General features: G+C 49.2%; 1 protein-coding gene across 2 annotated transcripts; it reads right to left on the minus strand.

Annotated features, from left to right (window-relative positions):
- Window positions 1-5,966: 5,966 nt before the first annotated feature.
- On the minus strand, window positions 5,967-11,011 carry LOC4816455 (MAGE-like protein 2). 2 transcript variants are annotated; one of them, XM_015181059.2, is made up of 4 exons: window positions 10,832-11,011; window positions 7,776-10,772; window positions 7,263-7,714; window positions 5,967-7,194 (listed from the first exon to the last, which is right to left on the minus strand). In XM_015181059.2, the coding sequence occupies exons 1-4, from the start codon at window positions 10,868-10,870 to the stop codon at window positions 6,348-6,350; spliced, it is 4,335 nt and encodes a 1,444-aa protein (XP_015036545.2). In that variant the 5' UTR covers window positions 10,871-11,011; the 3' UTR covers window positions 5,967-6,347. The 2 variants fall into 2 exon arrangements, with proteins under 2 accessions (XP_015036545.2, XP_001355908.3); XM_001355872.4 differs by having other exon boundaries at window positions 7,776-10,767; window positions 10,832-11,009.
- Between the last annotated feature and the right edge of the window lie 6,461 nt (window positions 11,012-17,472).

Genomic DNA, 17,472 nt, shown 5'->3' on the forward strand with positions numbered 1-17,472 from the left:
ATGACAGAGGCAGCTCTTCTTGGAGTAGCAGCAACAATCATCTTCAAGAAGCGTAGATAGTCGTCGCTGGAAACACAAAGTAAACCAAGAGTCAGACGAGGAGGCACAAGACACCAAGATAAGTCTGAGCTGAAGCCTGCCCCATTCCCCTCGAGAGACCATGCGCCGAGGGCGAGGCAGAACTTAAAGCTGATTTAGAATCCGATTCGGATTCCTCTCCTCCCTTCCAGGGCCTCAGCGGAGAGACAACAACGGAAGCGTTTTACGCAGCCAACTGATTAAATTTATTTATTATGTCACTGAATCTCTTTCGGTGTCCGTCCGTACTGTTGGACGGCGGATGGCGGACCACTGCCCCACTCAGCCATGAACCAAGGGAAAGCACACTTTATGGTCTGTTCTTATTCTTAAGTCATAATGACAGAGCAATCGTTGGCATTAGGTTCCCTGTTCTGGTAGTTCCCTCTCCCCCCTCCGAGCTCTTATCGCCGCCCATCAATGGATGGCAAATTGAATTTGGTGCCCTGCTTATCAGCTGAGCCAGATGCCATCCTCCTCCATGCCATTCTTTTGTTTAGCAATCCGAGGAGTAGCTGAATGTCGCTTATCTGGTATCCCAAATCCCTGCAAACGCTATCAGATATCGCGATATGGCTCTTGTGCCAAATATTTCACTGATAACAAAAGTGGGACTGTGACCAAGGAGGAGCAGACGCGACGCGACACCCAACCCCAACCCAATCCAATCCAATCCCAGAGAGAACTCAAGTACGTGCTTCTTTTCAGCGGGAACTTTCCCCTGTACAGGGCCAAACTGCAGTCCATTTACAGTCGAACAACGCTCAAAGTCTCCTCGGGTTACGTGTGTGTTGTTTGGGCTGTTCTTCAATGTACACGTGTCACAGAGCGGTACGAATTAGCTCGTCTTGGGTCATCAAGAGTGTTAGAGTTTGCTGAAACAAGAGCCACAAATGGAGCCGGTGAGGGCTTGAAGAGAGAGAGCGTAGTGCCTGGGCTGGGCGTGGGGTCTGGGGAGGGGGAGGGGGCTTACTTCTTTGTCACGTGCCCCTGGCATTAACCCTGTGCAGGTTACGTCCAGGGACTCCACCACCAGTGATTTCTGGCCACAATTAATTACCACATTTGGGCAAAAATCAACGTTTTTGTTGCTGTTAAACTCTGCATTTACCTGTTTTTCTTCTTTTGCATTGCGCCCCAGACAATTAGCATTGTTGTTGTTGCTGCTGCCTCTCTGCGCTTAAAAAATGCAAAAATAATTATAATTAATGCAGAGTTTTTGGCCTTGAACTTGCATAACCTGCTGTCGATTCTCCCCTCTTTCACTCGTGCCTCTCCGTCGCCCTGTCTGTCTCTCCCCCACCGATTCACGTAATTACTCGTACTTTGTCGTATTTCTGCTTTTTGGCCAGGCCAACAAAAATCGTCATCACCTCTCTCTCTCTCGCGCTGTGGGCGAGTGGGCGAGGGGTCCCACCAAACAAAATTCGCATTCATATTTATCTAACCAAACGGCAGAAATGTTTTTCAGCATTTAAATACGTTCTGCTTCGATGAGCAGCGCCCAAATGCAGCTGAAAAAAAGAACAACTGAAAGATAGATGGAAAATTCAAACAAGTGAAATCCATCTAACTCATTACCTCTCGGCTGTCGCCTGACGGCTGTCTCTGTCCCACTCTGTCTCTGTTTTGGTCAAGTTCAAGGTGAACATTCAACTAAAAACTTGGCAATTTCTGTGGAAGCATCCACAGCGCCATATACAAGCCATATACGATCTCTCACTTATTACTCACCTTTGGCCCGGTCCGTCCGTCCCCTCAAACGAACCGAACAGAATATTAGCCTGACTCAGGGAGGGAAAGAGAGACAGAGACAGAGATCGTTCAAGTGCAGCCAGCACATGCGAACGCCCACGGGGCTCCAGGGGAGATCAGTCACTCTCAGATCAGTCGGGGCTCAGTCTCAGTCGTTTTCTTAGTCGCTAATTAAAAGTCACTCGAGTCAGCAAACATTTAGGGGCAGAAAGAGGGAGGGAGAGGTGACGCGCTTCGTTGCTAATCTCAATCGAAGATGAAGAATTCTCCCAAATCGGTTCATCATTCCATCATCAGACGAGTGCTCCTCCCATCCCATCCATCTGCTGGACTTGCCTCATGAATGCGGCGCCTTCTTCTGCTGCCGCGGGGGCAAAGAGTCAACCTCTGGTCCCCGTCCCTGTCTCTGCCCCTTCCTCCTCCATTGGCTGCTCAGTTCTTATGCAACATTTGCAGATGCAGTTCGTTCTCTCGATTCTCGATTCTCGGTTCTTGGTTGTGTGCTCTTTTGCCGTTTGCAATTTTATTGCTAAATTAAGTAATTGGTCCAAGAAGCAACTGCTCCTCCATCCATCGTGCCCCTCTCTGGATGCCCTGCATTCGCTGTGGATTCTTGCAATCTAAATGTTGCTCCGCCGCTTGTGTTTGCATTTGTATCTGTATCTGTATCTATTAGAGCGCTGTCGGCTTCGGGGTATCTGCATCTGTGCCTCGCGAGGCTAGGCGCACAATGGGCGGCACAAGAAGCATGAGAGGCGTGCTCTGTGTTCTTTTCTTTCCTCCGCTGCTGCGCCTTGTGGCCCTGCGTTTGGTTTCCATTTCGAATGTATCTTGCAGATGCATTTTGGACACTGCGGAGACGGGGAGGGACAGGGAAGGGCAGCGCGCTGAATGCAGGCCGCGCAAAACCAAAATAATGCAAAAATGAAAACGAAAATGAAGTCAAAGAGGCCACGCCATGGCAAGAGTAGAAGTATCTTTGTATCTGTGAGTGAGTGTGTGTGTGTTTGGCTGAGTGTCTGTTTGCTTGCGCAATTTTGCAGATACTAGAGAGAAAATGGTCTGGGCTTCTGGTACTTGCATTCTGAAGATTCTTTTGGGGCAACGCTCTCATTCCTCTCCACAAAAAGACAACAAAAAGATGAACGTTTGGCGAACAAAAGTCAAAGAAAACTGAAACTTTTTATGGATTCCGAATGGCCAGACATAAAATGGCATTACGAATTAATAAATAAAGAAATCCGAGGAGGAGAGGCCATAAAATGAAGCAGCAGGCAAAGCAGATGAAATGAAATTCCAAGGTCGTCGGCAAAAGAATATTTTTTTTTTTTTTTTCGTTAGCGTGTTTATGAAGATTTTTGACTCGCGGCAAAGAAGAAGACGCCCGGTGCCCCTCCTCAGTTTGTTTAAAGAAGAATTAGTCGGTCGATCGGGGAGGTGGAATGGAATGGAATGGAACTGGAACTGGAATGAACGAGAGATCGGCCAGGGCCCTGGGGCTGACTGAGTGGAGGAGTCTCTCAGGTAAGGTAATGCGACAAACGAAAGAAAAAGGCACCGCCGAAAAAAAGTTTAATTTCAATGCTAATTAAAGAGTTGCCCAGACGGAGAATTGAATCCGATTCGAGCCTGAGACTCCCCCCCCCCCAACTTGGGTTCGACTTAAAGTATATACTCTCGCATATAGTATATATATCTGAATCTGAATTTATGTGCACGGCTTTCTTTGAATTGCGCAGCGACAAAAGATTTGCGTTGTGTTTTTTCTGGGTCTGAAATTGGGACTGGGATTGGCTCTGACTCTGTGACTCTTTGGTGCTGATGCCACCGCTGACCTTGACCCCAATGATATCAGAAGCCAATAAAGCCAGAACACCCGCTCCTTGGGATTCTATAAAAAGCACACAAACGAAACATCAGTTAAGACTAATTGAGTTTTGGCTAAAATTGGTCAAAATGCGCAGCGGCAGCAACGGCACCACAAGAGGCACACAGAGCCACGACAAGAGCATCCACTCCCCACCGCACCGCACCAGAGGCAGACCCAGACCCAGCAGAATCAAAGCAATCCAATCCGAGACGAGACGAGACGAGACAAAACGCCAGCAAATCCATCAACGACAACAACTGGCGACGATGACTGCGCTGCAAAAAGCTCACCTCTGGCACCTCGTACCTCCATTTACCTGCCTGCCGGCCACCTACAGGTGACATCATCAGCCATCGGCAGCAGCACCGACAATTACTTGGAACACAAATACGAGTAAAGATATCTGCGAGGCTCAAACTGCAGCAGCATGGAGCATGGAGCATGTAGCATGGAGCACCATGGAGCAGCATGACAAGGCACCAAATGGTTCCAAATCGAAATCCAAAATAAACAAACAAACAGAGAAACGGAGAAACGCAGAGTCTGTGATGCGAAGAATCTGAGAGAATCGTTGTCCAAGTGCCCGCGAGTCGATCGATGCTGCAGGCGCACCATAAATGGCTCTAAGGCTGTGCTTTGCCCGCGATTACTCATACGCCATGTGGTCGCGGTTTCAGTTTTATATGTTCTATATGCCTGCAGGTACACAAAGAGAGAAAGAAGGGAACTGGATCTCTAATTGAAAGATCTCTTGTGACTTTGAAGATCGATTACTTCGGCCATAAAAGGATTCATGAAGAAGTCTCTAGAGTACTGAGAAACTTTAATGGAATTAAGGTAAGGAAAATTAGTACATACTCTTAGTACTTTGTGGATCATTAGCAATCCTCCACTGGGTTTTAAATAGCCATCACATCATTAGCATTAAAAGTGGTGGCATGGTGTAGATCACCACTTTATGGCTACCGAAAGAGATGACTGCTCTATGATTAATGAGCGAACGAGCGAACTGATCTCAGGCCCATGTTTGCTGCTCTACGTTCACTTAATTGGTTAATTAATTTGTATAAATTTGTGTAAATATTAAGTCATTTAAATGGCATCCAAGTGACGCAGATATCTCTTTCGTTTATATACATATATATGGCAGGCAGTAATTAGGTTTTGGCAGTTTTGTTTGGCTCTTTTTCGGTTTGATTTTCTTTTGTTTGAGATCACTTTGGGGCGGTGGCAGTCCCTTCTCCCCTTGGGCCACTCTGCGGAGTCAGGCCGCCACTCAAGTGGCAATTAGTGTTGACATTCATTAGCTGCGATTAAAATGAGATCAGATTGTGGCCAGCGACGATGACGAGCAGCACGTGAGACTCCGCCTCGGCCACAGAGCCCCAACTCCGTGTGAATCACACTTTAACCGACGAGTGGCGAGTGGCGAGGGGAGAGGGGAGAAGGCCGCCAATGATGGCTAATGATGCCAGGGGAATAAGTCGCAATTCCCTGGAACGATTCGTTCATTACGCAAGCTGCAGCACATCCAAATGCATCTGTTGCCTCTTTGACTTTGTTGTTTTCGGTTATTTGCGGCCTGCACTCGGTGCCCCTATCAGTGCCTTCCCTCGAGTCCGAACTGCATCTGCAAGATACATTCGAAATGGAAAGCAAACGCAGGGCCACAAGGCGCAGCAGCGGAGGAAAGAAAAGAACACAGAGCACGCCTCTCATGATTCTTGTGCCGCCCATTGTGCGCCTAGCCTCGCGAGGCACAGATGCAGATACCCCGAAGCCCGCAGCGCTCTAATAGATACAGATACAAATGCAAACACAAGCGGCGGAGCAACATTTAGATTGCAAGAATCCACAGCGAATGCAGGGCATCCAGAGAGGGGCACGATGGATGGAGGAGCAGTTGCTTCTTGGACCAATTACTTAATTTAGCAATAAAATTGCAAACGGCAAAAGAGCACACAACCGAGAACCGAGAATCGAGAATCGAGAGAACGAACTGCATCTGCAAATGTTGCATAAGAACTGAGCAGCCAATGGAGGAGGAAGGGGCAGGGACAGGGACGGGGACGGGGACGGGCACCAGGGGTTGAATCTTTGCCCCCGCGGCAGCAGAAGAAGGCGCCGCATTCATGAGGCAAGTGGGTCAGTCGTCCAGCAGATGGATGGGATGGGAGGAGCACTCGACTGATGATGGAATGATGAACCGATTTGGGAGAATTCTTCGTCTTCGATTGAGAGCGCGTCATCGAAACAGTGTGTGTCTCTCTTTAAACATTTATTTCTCTTAAAATCTCTCTTTCGGTGTGTGTCGTATGATATATTATTACATTTGCATCTGACTCGATTGACTTATTAATTAACAAGAGACTGATCTCCCCTCGATCCCCGTGGGCTGCAATCTCTCCCCGAGCCAGGCTAATACTCGTATTCTCTCGATCGCCACCACGATCGGGCCTGGCCAGAGGAGAGCGTGTTTCGGGCATGAGTAATGCTTATTGTTTTGGCTTTTAAGCACGGCCCTGACCCTGAACCCGAACCCACTTAGAGCGGCTCTCAGCGCATGCATATACTCGTAGTCGTCTGTGGAAGAAATCAAGTGAAGGATGGCGAAAGTGGGTTTGCCCTGAGGTGTGCGATGGCTCTACTGGGGTGGTCCCACATCGGGGCACTTGCAGACATCTTCGCCCACACGATCGCCACCTGTCTTGAGGACCAGCTTTCTCATGGCATCCAAGGCATTTTCTATCGCCTTGCCATATCGCACGGGATCGGTTTCCTTGTTGGGGCCCCATGCCGAGACGGAGAATATAATTTCCTTGTCGCGTGGATTGTAGCAGCAGCCATAGCCGTTGGCGATCAGGGGCCCGTACGCCATGAAGGCATCATGGCTGCTGGCCACCTGGGAGCTGAACACCTGGAAGCTGACCGACTTGGTAAACCCCTTCGACTTGAAGAACTCGGGCGTCGGCAGACCGTTCTCCTTGGCCATCTGCTGCAGCCCCAACAGATGCCGGTCGATGCCCCGCCCCTGCAGGGCGAGTTTGGTCAGCTCCTGATGGGAGTCCACTGCTGAGCGGAGCGCCATCAGACGCTTCTTGTTGGAGCCCGGCGACAGGGCCATGGCCTCGACAAAGGCGCGAGACTCACGGGACGTGGAGCGTATGGTTTCCGTGCGTCCCTCCTCGAACATCCGCAGGTGCGCCGACTCGTACTGGGCCGGCAGCTTGCTGTGGCACTCGTAGTAGGCCAACTGCAGGGCCATCTGTATGTAGCTGTCCGCATTCAAGCCTTGCGCTTTGATGAAGCTCTTCCCGTGGCACTCGTACTTGAAGACGTGCAACTGCAGCCGGCTGCAGATCTTGTCAATGTTGCGCTTCGCCTCGCACAGGAACAGATCCACGCAATCGCTGAACGGATCAAAGCAGAGTACGGTGGCTGATTTCGTCTTGGAGGTGCTGCAGCACTGGCAGCCATAATTTGGTTGAGTTCTGTAAAGGGCGAAGGGAATGGGTTTGAGTAGGACTACTCCTCTATTCCTCTGACTCTTAAGACTTACATATTCCGCTGCACAAAGTCCATGAGCATGGCCAGCGGCTGACAGTCGGCGGGTGCGTGCTCGTAGCAGAAGCCAGCCATGCCGTTGGGGTTGACAATCAGCTGGATCGTCTTGTCCATCCAACGATTGGCGCTGTTCTGATGGCGACCGCCGCCATGCAACAACTGGGCGGCGTGCACGGCACTAGCTCCATTCCTGGGCACATTCACGCAGTCATCCAGGCAGACGACGAAGAGCGACTGCTCGATGGCGTGGACAATGGACTCGTTGTTGCCCTCAGGACGACAGAGATACGTGTAGGCCTCGCCCCAGTTGTCGCGATTGTCGTGGGTGAGGAGGCCAATGGGCACGCCCCTCTCCATGGGACAGTGGAGAATGCTCCCCAGTTGATCGGCCAGACTGTGGACATGAACAATCTTGCAGTCCGCGCCAATGACAGGTAGCTTAAAGAACTGAGAATGGGGTTAGTATTTCGGGGTTTCTCTTAGATTTAAAGGGAAGGTAGATCCTTACATTATTTCTATGGATGACCACCACGTACTGGGACTCATTGTTCTGTTCGATGGAATCGCAAAAGCGACCCGGCCTTCGCACCGTGCCAAAGATCTTCCTAAACTGACTGTTGTCCAGATCATGGCAGCACATCTTTGTCACGGGTATACCATTGTTATCCACCATCTCCTTGAACTCGCACATCCCGAAGATCACCTTGGCCGTGAACAGCCTGTAGTCCCGTTCGGTTCTAAAGTCCTGCATGGGCAAGGTCAGGCAGGGACTCGAGAATATGGTAACCGGTGCTCTGTAGCCCAAGTAGGCGGCATTTGTCCAGCGCGGTGTCAGCCAATTGCTGCTGCACGAGGCCACATCCTCCAGCATCTTCTGCAGCTTTGCGCCTTCGCCATCTTGGAACTCGAGGGTTAGTTTCTGCTCCTCCACGAACTCGTCGGGCTCCAGGTGCGGTTGAATGCTGCACAGATATCGCTGGATGGTGTCCTTTAGCGGCACCACCGGCTGACACAGTAGCTGGGCTTTATTTGCCTCACAGTGGCTCTGATCGCCTCCGGCTTGGGTGCAATGGCTGGACGAGGGCTCCACGCTCGACGGCGGTGGGGGCGGTGTCTTAGGACTCTTGGCCTTGGGCTTTGAAGGCGCCGCCTTAGCTTTGAGCTTCGGCGCAGGTGGGGCATTAGCCGTGACCTTAGGCTGCACAATTGCTGCTGTGGTCATTGCCTTACTGACTGTTTGAGGAGAGGGTGGCTTGCCGGGGCCGGATGGTCCCTTGGATGGGGACTGTCCCGCAGGACTTCTCGGTGATGTGGATAAGGGCTTGCTTCCAGTTTTGACTCCTTCCTTGGGAGGGGGCTTGCTTCCAGGACCGGCAGGGCCTTTAGATGAGGGTTTGGCAGCTTCTTTGGGAGGGGGCTTGCTTCCCGGACCAGCAGGGCCCTTAGATGAGGGTTTGCCCTTAGGACTGGTTCCTTCTTTGGCAGAGGACTTGCATACCGCACTGGGTCCTTCCTTGGGAGAGGGTTTGCAGCCAGAACTGGGTCCTTCCTTAGGCTGGGGCTTGCATTTAGAACTGGGTTCTCTTTTGGCAGATGGTTTCGGTTTAGAGCTGGCTGCTTCTTTGGGAGCTGTCTTGCATCTAGAGCTGGGGCCTTCTTTGGGAGGTGGTTTCGGTTTAGAGCTGGCTGCTTCTTTGGGAGCTGTCTTGCATCTAGAGCTGGGGCCTTCTTTGGGAGGTGTTTTCGGTTTAGAGCTCGGTCCCTCTTTGGGAAGCGGCTTCGCTTTAGAACTAGCTTCTTTTTTGGGAGCTGACTTGCACTTAGAACTGGCTGTTTCCTTGGCAGCTGACTTGCACCTAGAGCTAGATCCTTCTTTGGGAGATGGCTTACTTTCAGAGCTGGCTTCCTCTTTGTCTCGAGGACATGCTGATTTTCGGCGAGAGGTCTTAACCACATAGCAGCCTCCCTTTGGTGGCGGCTTACCACTGAGACGGTTCCTTTCCATAAATGCCAACAGGCAGGGATTAGGTGGGTCTTCTGGCTCCTTCTCTTCTTTTGGACATTGTGGTTCCTCCTTTGACTCTTCGGTGGTGCAGGCTCCTGCTTCCTCTTTTTCCTTTGGCGGCCTTTCACAAGGACTAGGGGAATTGGGCATAGCGGACTTGTACTGTATCAATCCTGGTTGGGAAGCGGCAGGTGGCATTGGTGGTGGCGGCGGCGGGGGCGGGGGAGAGGGTTTGGGTGCTGGTTCGGCACCAACTGGGGGTTTCTGCGGTTTATTTACAGGTACTCCAGGAGGTGGTGGCGGTGGGGGAGGAGGAATTCCAGCAGCTTTGGGAGCTGGATCTTTGGGAGGAGCAGCTTTGGGGGCGGTATCTTTGGGAGGAGAAGCTTTGGGAGCCGCAGCCTTGGGAGCAGCAGCCTTGGGAGCATCAGCCTTTGGAGCAACAGCTTTTGGGGGATCACTTTTAGGAGCAGTAGCTTTGGGGGCAGCATCTTTAGGTGGAGTAGCTTTAGGGGCTGCATCTTTGGGAGCAGCTGCTTTGGGAGCAGCAGCCTTGGCAGCAGCATCTTTTGTGGGATCACTTTTAGGAGCAGTAGCTTTGGGGTCAGCATCTTTGGGTGGAGTAGCTTTAGGGGCTGCATCATTGGGAGGAGCAGCTTTGGGAGCAGCAGCCTTGGGAGCAGCAGCTTTGGGAGGAGCAGCTTTGGTAACAGCAGCTTTAGGGGTAGCATCTTTGGGTGCAGCAGCTTTGGGGGGAGCATCTTTAGGTGGAGTAGCCTTGGGTGCACTACCTTTGGATGCACTATCTTTGGATGCTTTTGCCGAAGATTCTTGGGTAGGCTGCTTTTTTTTCTTTTCCTTCCTTGGTTCTCTTTTAGGGCATGGAAGTCTCTCCTCAGTCGCCTTGCAGTCCTTGTCAATTGGCGGAGGCTTCGATTGTGGCAGCGGTGCTACCTTCTCACAAGGTGGTGGATCAGACGAGCACGGCGGTTCTGGCATACACTCGCAGAACGAGGGCGGCTTCTCCGTGGGCGGGTCCTTCGGCGGACCAGTGCACTTCCCGGATGCCCATCTCACAGTGATGAGATTTGTGAATAGGTCCCGGCTGTGCCTAGATGGTGTCATCCAGTTGTACGGTCTACGGGGTGCTCCGACTGGTAGTGCAGGAGGTGGTGGCGGTGGCGGAGGAGGGATATCAGGGCGGGTTTTTGGGCCAGCAACTTTATGAACTGGCGGTGGCTGCGGTGGACGATACGACGAGTAGGGTGTCTCATTGATCCCGCCAGATGTCCAGTTCGAAGTGTTGATTGTTCTGAAGAGTGAGAGGTGCGCGTGGAGACTAGGTTGTGTCTTGGAGGTGCATGGTCTATGGGTTGGTGGCGGCGGCGGAGCAGGGATAGTTGACGTCTTGATACTCTGTTCCCTTGTGGACGATTCGCAGAGGTATTCATGTGGCAGCATTGTCTTGTTTTGCCTATAAAAACTCCTGCAGTTCCTGAACTATGATGGGTCCAGCATTAGCATCATTTCGAAGCAGCTTTTGGGCAGATGGGTCTTACCAGTTTTAAGTATCTTTCCCCAGTCAACATAGCCTGCATGCTGCTGAATGTCCGACACTAAATTTGGTGCCGTGGAGGGCCGAAAGAAAGTGGAAATTTTGAGTTGTAAACTAAAATTCAAAACATTTTACATATAATAAAAAAAAAACAGTGTGTTTAGACAGGGTTTCAAAAGGTGAGAGATTCATATAGAGATTAAAGGTTCCTTAGGTGGGTTTCCATTTGGAACTAACATAAAGTCCAACCTTTGGATCCTGTTCAGAGCAGCAGTTCTAACAGGAAACCAGCGCTGTTATCACCCAGGTTAACAGCCTGCTACCGTTCTTCGTTAGCAGCCTGCTACCGTTCTTCGTTAACAGCCTGTGGCCTCTCTTTGTTAACAGCCTGCAAACGTTCTTCGCTAACAGCCTGTGGCCGCTCTTCGTTAACAGCCTGCTACCGTTCTTCGTTAACAGCCTGTGGCCGCTGCCGGCTGCAGCTCACTGTTAGCGCACTCTGAGAGCGTGCTGCTCTCGCTCTCAAGATCCACACGGCTCTCGGGCGACCTTAGTTTGTGCAAAGCCAGATCTAATTACGCACTAGCCGCCAGGGTGAACAGAAGGAACCTAAATCTCACATCTCCAACGAAAAAGACTCTTTGTTCTTCCGCCAAAAGTGTTCGCTGCCGGCTGCAGCCCACTGTTAGCGCTCTCTGACAGCATGGTGCAGCGCCCTAAGAGCGGGCTCGCTTTCGCTCTCACGATCTACACGGCTCTCGAGCGGGCTTAGCTTGCCCGTAGGTACAGAAGGAACCTATGGCGCCAAAAGTTGTTCTGCCCTCCCACAAACAAATCTCATATCTCCAACGAAAAAAGAGTCTTGTTCTTCCGGCAAAACTGGAGCACATCGAACAGATTTGCATCGCTCCCATGTCTGGCGTCGCTTTATTACGAGTGCCTCATAGAACTTGTGCATCGATTGTGGTGTTGCATGGCGTGGCATGGTTGCGGCTCTCCACGGTCTCCACGAAATGCGGGAGTGGCGGCATCTGGGGGGAAGGCCATTGGGCAAATATTAACAAAATCAACAGCTCTGGGGGCCTCGGCTTGATTGCTTTGCCAAGTGAAGTAGCCATATTATGATTATTGCGAACTCCATGTGTGACGCAAGTCGCGCGAAGCTGCGGCTCTCACAGAGCGAAAAATGCAATAATTGCATATTGACCCATTTTCTCAACAATGCGTCGCGAAGGGCAAAATGAAGGAGGGAGGAGCCTCTGCCCCAGTCACTGCTGCGGTTGCCTCTGCCACTGCTGCTTCCACTGTTTGTCGATTGGGTTACGCATGCGTGAGCGTTGCCTTCATTTAATTAGGCGGCGACACCTGCGCGGACACATGGACGGAGACGGAGCCAGCCCCGGAGTCGGCGACGGAGACGGAACTGAAGTCGAAGCGTCGTCGTCGTCGCCATCAATCAGCGAACGAGGCAAACAAGGCGGCAAGTGAGGCGTGAAAACGGCGAACAAAACAGCGCCAAAAGTTAAGCAAAAATAATCCCAACAAATCGAAGAATACCCTTTCATATTCAACTTAAGCGAGGAAGTGTTCTCTCTCTTTTCTGTGCTGCTTAGACGTTGAAAGTAGAGCCGCAGCCCTTGCCGCGTCCCACAACCTTCTCTGCCTTCGTCGTGGCCTGCCAAAAGCCAACTAAAAATGGAAATACCCTCCACAAGAAAGGGTATGAATAGAGCGCAGAAACAAAATGAAAATGAAAACGCAGCAAAGAGAGCTGGAGCTGGTGCATAAATGAAAACGAGAATCGAGAGGCGGACGGAGATGCAGCCCGATGCAGGGGCACTCCAGGGGCGTGTTTAAGCTCATTTGACAATGAAGTGCTTTGAGCCTGACGGCGACTGCGTTTGGGCGCGTTTTTATTATTTGCCTGCCCCACTTTGCGTACAGCGGCGATAATTGACGCCACGGTGGCTGCAACAGCAGCAGAGGGCAGCAGCAGCGAAAACCGAGGCACCACCACCAGCAGCAGCAGCAGCCACAAAAGCAACAAGAAGGGAAAGCAAGTCTAGTGGTACGAATCTTTTGATACTCTTAAATAGAGGCGTAGGTATATAGTATAGAAATTCTGACAGTCTTCTTGAAATATTTAAACTTTCCTGCATTTCTTCTAGATAAAAAAGATGTGTCCTACAAGAATAAACTGGATAAAAGCTAAGGTAAGTATTACATACAATATTCAATACAATATATATCTAGAAAATTTCCCTGAAACATTTCATCAAACTCCTAGTACCCTCTTAAAGTGTATAACCTCAAAAATCCCCTGATGGCCCACAATTTGGACTGCACTTTATTAAAGTAAAGTACCCATCCGAATGAACCCCCAACCCCACCCGAACCCGGTCGCATGCCCATACCCCCAAGTGCGTTGCATGTTTGCGTGAGTGTTTTTCACTTGAGGCCATCATCATCCACATCCACATCCACATCGGCATCGGCGATGCATTTTGCATTTGTCAGGTGTTATGCAATGGCGGTTGGAGCTATGTCAATGGGGTTCTCAGACGAACCTGAGCTGGCAATGATCCAAATGAGTGGAGTCATTCGAGGAGGAGGGGCAGAAAGTAGGGGTAATGATGGTTTTAGTCCCGAAATTAACAGTGTATGCGCAAAATGGGGGAGGTTCATTAGCTGAAAAGATATAGATAGATATATACAGATATATCTCGAAACTGAGAACAAAGACATGTCAAAAATTAGGAAAATATTCTTAGAAATCTCTGAGAATACTTTGAAAACCGAACTATAATATTGTGTTGGACGAAAGTCCAGGAATAGCCACAATTTTAAGGATTATCTCTCTTTTTTTCGTCTCTGTTCGTCAATCCCTCAGCTAGTGGCCGAATCGGTCCCAGAATCCAGCAACAAAATGCACAGTCTTTGACGAGATGCAGAATATAATTACTCTAGAGTAGAGAGCCAGAGCGGTCACTAAAGAAAAGTGTAAATGAAATGTGGTATTAGAAATAAACTTCATCACCCACAATCCCTGCTAGAGTTGCCCATTTAGATCTTTAGAGAAAGAAAGAGATTTCCAATCCGACCTCATCTGCTTGGCTCGTCCCCTGACCCCCCCCTGCCCATCCCATTTGGCATCATTACTCAATCCAGAGCTTTGTGGAAATTCCTGAGTACAATAGAAAGGAAAAATGTTTGTGCTGCAAAGCAGAGTTTTTGTTGTTTTAATTTCGGTTTATTGTTGGCTTTTCTCTGGCATTGAGTAAATGCGAATTTCCTGTGCATTGTGTTGGCCAAGCAAATGATCTGCTGGCATCGCATCCCCCCCCCCCCCCCCCTGGAAAAAAAACCTGCTGACCTCAGAGCAGTGCCAGAGTTGCAATTAGTAGAAAAGTAATTTTCGTTTTTGTTTGCGGTTTCTGTTTTGCCATTTTTCGAATCTCTGCTCAGCGATGCTGAAACAAAAAGTATTCTAACACCCTTTGTTCGCCTAAACATTCAGGCATAGATATCTGTATGCAAATATGGTCTTTTGGCGCATGATTAATGCCCCGCATTGAGTCATGTCTGAGCAGCGTGTGGAGCCATTCCAGAGCCGAAAGCAATTGAACTTGCGAGGCGCTGCAAACCAATAAATACCGTTTCCAAGCTCTGGTCAGGTTTCCGTTGATAACAGCCATCGACCCACCCAGCGAAAACAAAACCACATTCATCGGCAAATGGACAGCGAATTGGTCACACGTGTAAACATGAGACGTGTATTAGAACCAAGACCAAGAACCCCCGACCTCTGTCCCCAGTCCAAAGAGCTAATTCGTATCGCTCAGTGACACATGAAGTACGAGTACGTCGAAGTCGAAGAACAACCCAAACAACACACACGTAACCCGAAGAGACTTTGAGCGTTGTTCGACTGTAAATGGACTGCAGTTTGGCCCTGTACTGGGGAAAGTTCCCGCTGAAAAGAAGCACGTACTTGAGTTCTCTCTGGGATTGGATTGGATTGGGTTGGGGTTGGGTGTCGCGTCGTGTCTGCTCCTCCTTGGTCACAGTCCCACTTTTGTTATCTGTGAAATATTTGGCACAAGAGCCATATCGCGATATCTGATAGCGTTTGCAGGGATTTGGGATACCAGATAAGCGACATTCAGCTACTCCTCGGATTGCTAAACAAAAGAATGGCATGGCGGAGGATGGAAGCCAGAGCTCAGCTGATAAGCAGGGCACCAAATTCAATTTGCCATCCATTGATGGGCGGCGATAAGAACTCGGAGAGGGGAGAGGGAACTACCAGAACAGGGAACCTAATGCCAACGATTGCTCTGTCATTATGACTTAAGAATAAGAACAGACCATAAAGTGTGCTCTCCCTTGGTTGATGGCTGTGTGGGGCAGTGGTGCCATCCGCCATCCAAGAGTACGGACGGACACCGAAAGAGATTCAGTGACATAATAAATAAATTTAATCAGTTGGCTGCGTAAAACGCTTCCGTTGTTGTCTCTCCGCTGAGGCCCTGGAAGGGAGGAGAGGAGTCCGAATCGGATTCTAAATCAGCTTTAAGTTCTGCCTCGCCCTCGGCGCATGGTCTCTCAAGGGGAATGGGGCAGGCTTCAGCTCAGACTTATCTTGGTGTCTTGTGCCTCCTCGACTGACTCTTCGACTGACTCTTGGTTTACTTTGTGATTCCAGCGACGACTATCTCCGCTTCTTGAAGATGATTGTTGCTGCTAATCCAAGAAGAGCTGCCTCTGTCATCAGTTCATATTGTGAGTGTTTGGCTTTCTTTCCCTCTAGTATCTGTTCCATTTGTGACCTAGTCTAAAAATCCCTGTCTGCAGGCCACATTGCGTATGCGTAATCGGGGACTAAGACTCAAAGGTTAACTGGGGAGAACAGTAGGCATTTTATTTATCAATTATTCCCTGCTTCTGGTGTTACTTTCTCGGGTTTCTCTGCTGTTTTGTTTGGCTTCTGTGGTATGCGTATGTTTTTTGAAAGCAATTTCATTTTCATTCATCGATTCCATTGACCCAATTCTAGGCGGGAGTGGGACCCAATTGATGATTCTAGTCTTGAGCGATAATTAACTTTTACTTTCAGCCGTTCGCGTTCGCTTCATTTCATTTCGTTTCGTTTCGCTTTTTTATTCCAATTCGTTTCGTTTCGTTTGATTTTGTTTGGCTTTGGATTGGGATTTTTGGTTGGGACGGGGCGGACAAGTCCATTAAGCATTCACACAGTTTATGCAAATCAGCAGAAGTTTAAATTAATTCTAAATAAATTTAACGCGAAATGCTGTGCGAGCAGAGGCTGTGGCGGTGCTGTCGTGAGGCACTTGACTAATTAGCATATTTATGCGATTTATGCGAGGCGCCTCTTCATTTCAATATCAAATTCAAGTCGAACCGGAGAGTCTGCTCCTCTCCACCTCTGGATAGTTTCTATCTCAATGTAATGTGCTAATTGGTAATCACCTGTCTTCACAGCGCCACTGCAGCTGTGGCCACTCGATGGAGTCCCGTCCCCCCCCACTTCAAGGACTGTTTGTAAATGAAATTCGTAGCCAGCGCGCTTCCGCCTCGGCTTCGGCTTTGGCTTTTTATTGTAATTTTTATTAGCCAAGACTCTACTGGATAAACAACAAAAACCAGTTGGCAGGCAACCTGTTGGCCACTGTTCTTGGTATTTATAAATTACATTTTACAATCATTTGAGATGGCAGATGGGAGATGGAAAACGCCGTCTCTAATTCTACGACAAGGTTAGAAATGTTAGCATTTTGTTGAAAGTCATTCGATCGGAACACACTTTCATGCCAGAACATAGAACACTTCTTTGGGCCAGAAAACTTGAAAGAAATTATGAAGATTCAAAATTTTAACTTCAACTTTATTGAGATTTATTCCGGTTATCATGGCACACAAGAAACCCTGCGTCATCGGTTTCCAAAGTGAAAATTCTGTAAAAATGTATATGCATTTTCCCCCACGCATGGCGCTGGGTCCTGTTTGCATTGCAAATTACATGGCGGTCCTCAGAGGGTGGATAAAACCTTCATCCGCTCCGTCCATTCAAAGTAAAAAGGCAAATTGATTTAAGCTGCATTTCCGCCATTGATGGATGAAGAGTGAAAATGTCGAAAGACTGGCGCAAAAATTGAATAAAGTTGAACAATGAAAAGTCGAGTAAAACGAAAGAAAGATGCTCTATATAGGAGCGAAAAGGGTAATATTATATGTGGAAAATATCATACAACAAATTCTATGAGCCCTGAAAATCCAAACCCATCCTGAAACATTGTATGCCTGAACTCCAGCCAAAGTGCAGCGACCACCGCACTTAAGCAGAACATCCATTGAAAGCTGAATGCAACATCCATCCATCCAGCAGCCAGCAGCCAGCAACCCACCTAGCATCTGGGGAAAAGCCTGGCAACATGGTGAATAATGAAAAACACAAGGAGAAAGAAAACGCAGGGAAATACATCTCAAAGAACAATACGCAAATTAATCACCACCCACACACACACACACACGCGGGACTTCTGCCATTCGTTATCCGTTTTTCTCCACAAAAATGCGACAGTCAAAGTATTTTGCATTAACATAAATTGTATTGCGTATACGCAG

This window comes from Drosophila pseudoobscura, chromosome 4 (genome assembly GCF_009870125.1).
Source record: "Drosophila pseudoobscura strain MV-25-SWS-2005 chromosome 4, UCI_Dpse_MV25, whole genome shotgun sequence".
Lineage (NCBI taxonomy): Eukaryota > Metazoa > Arthropoda > Insecta > Diptera > Drosophilidae > Drosophila > Drosophila pseudoobscura.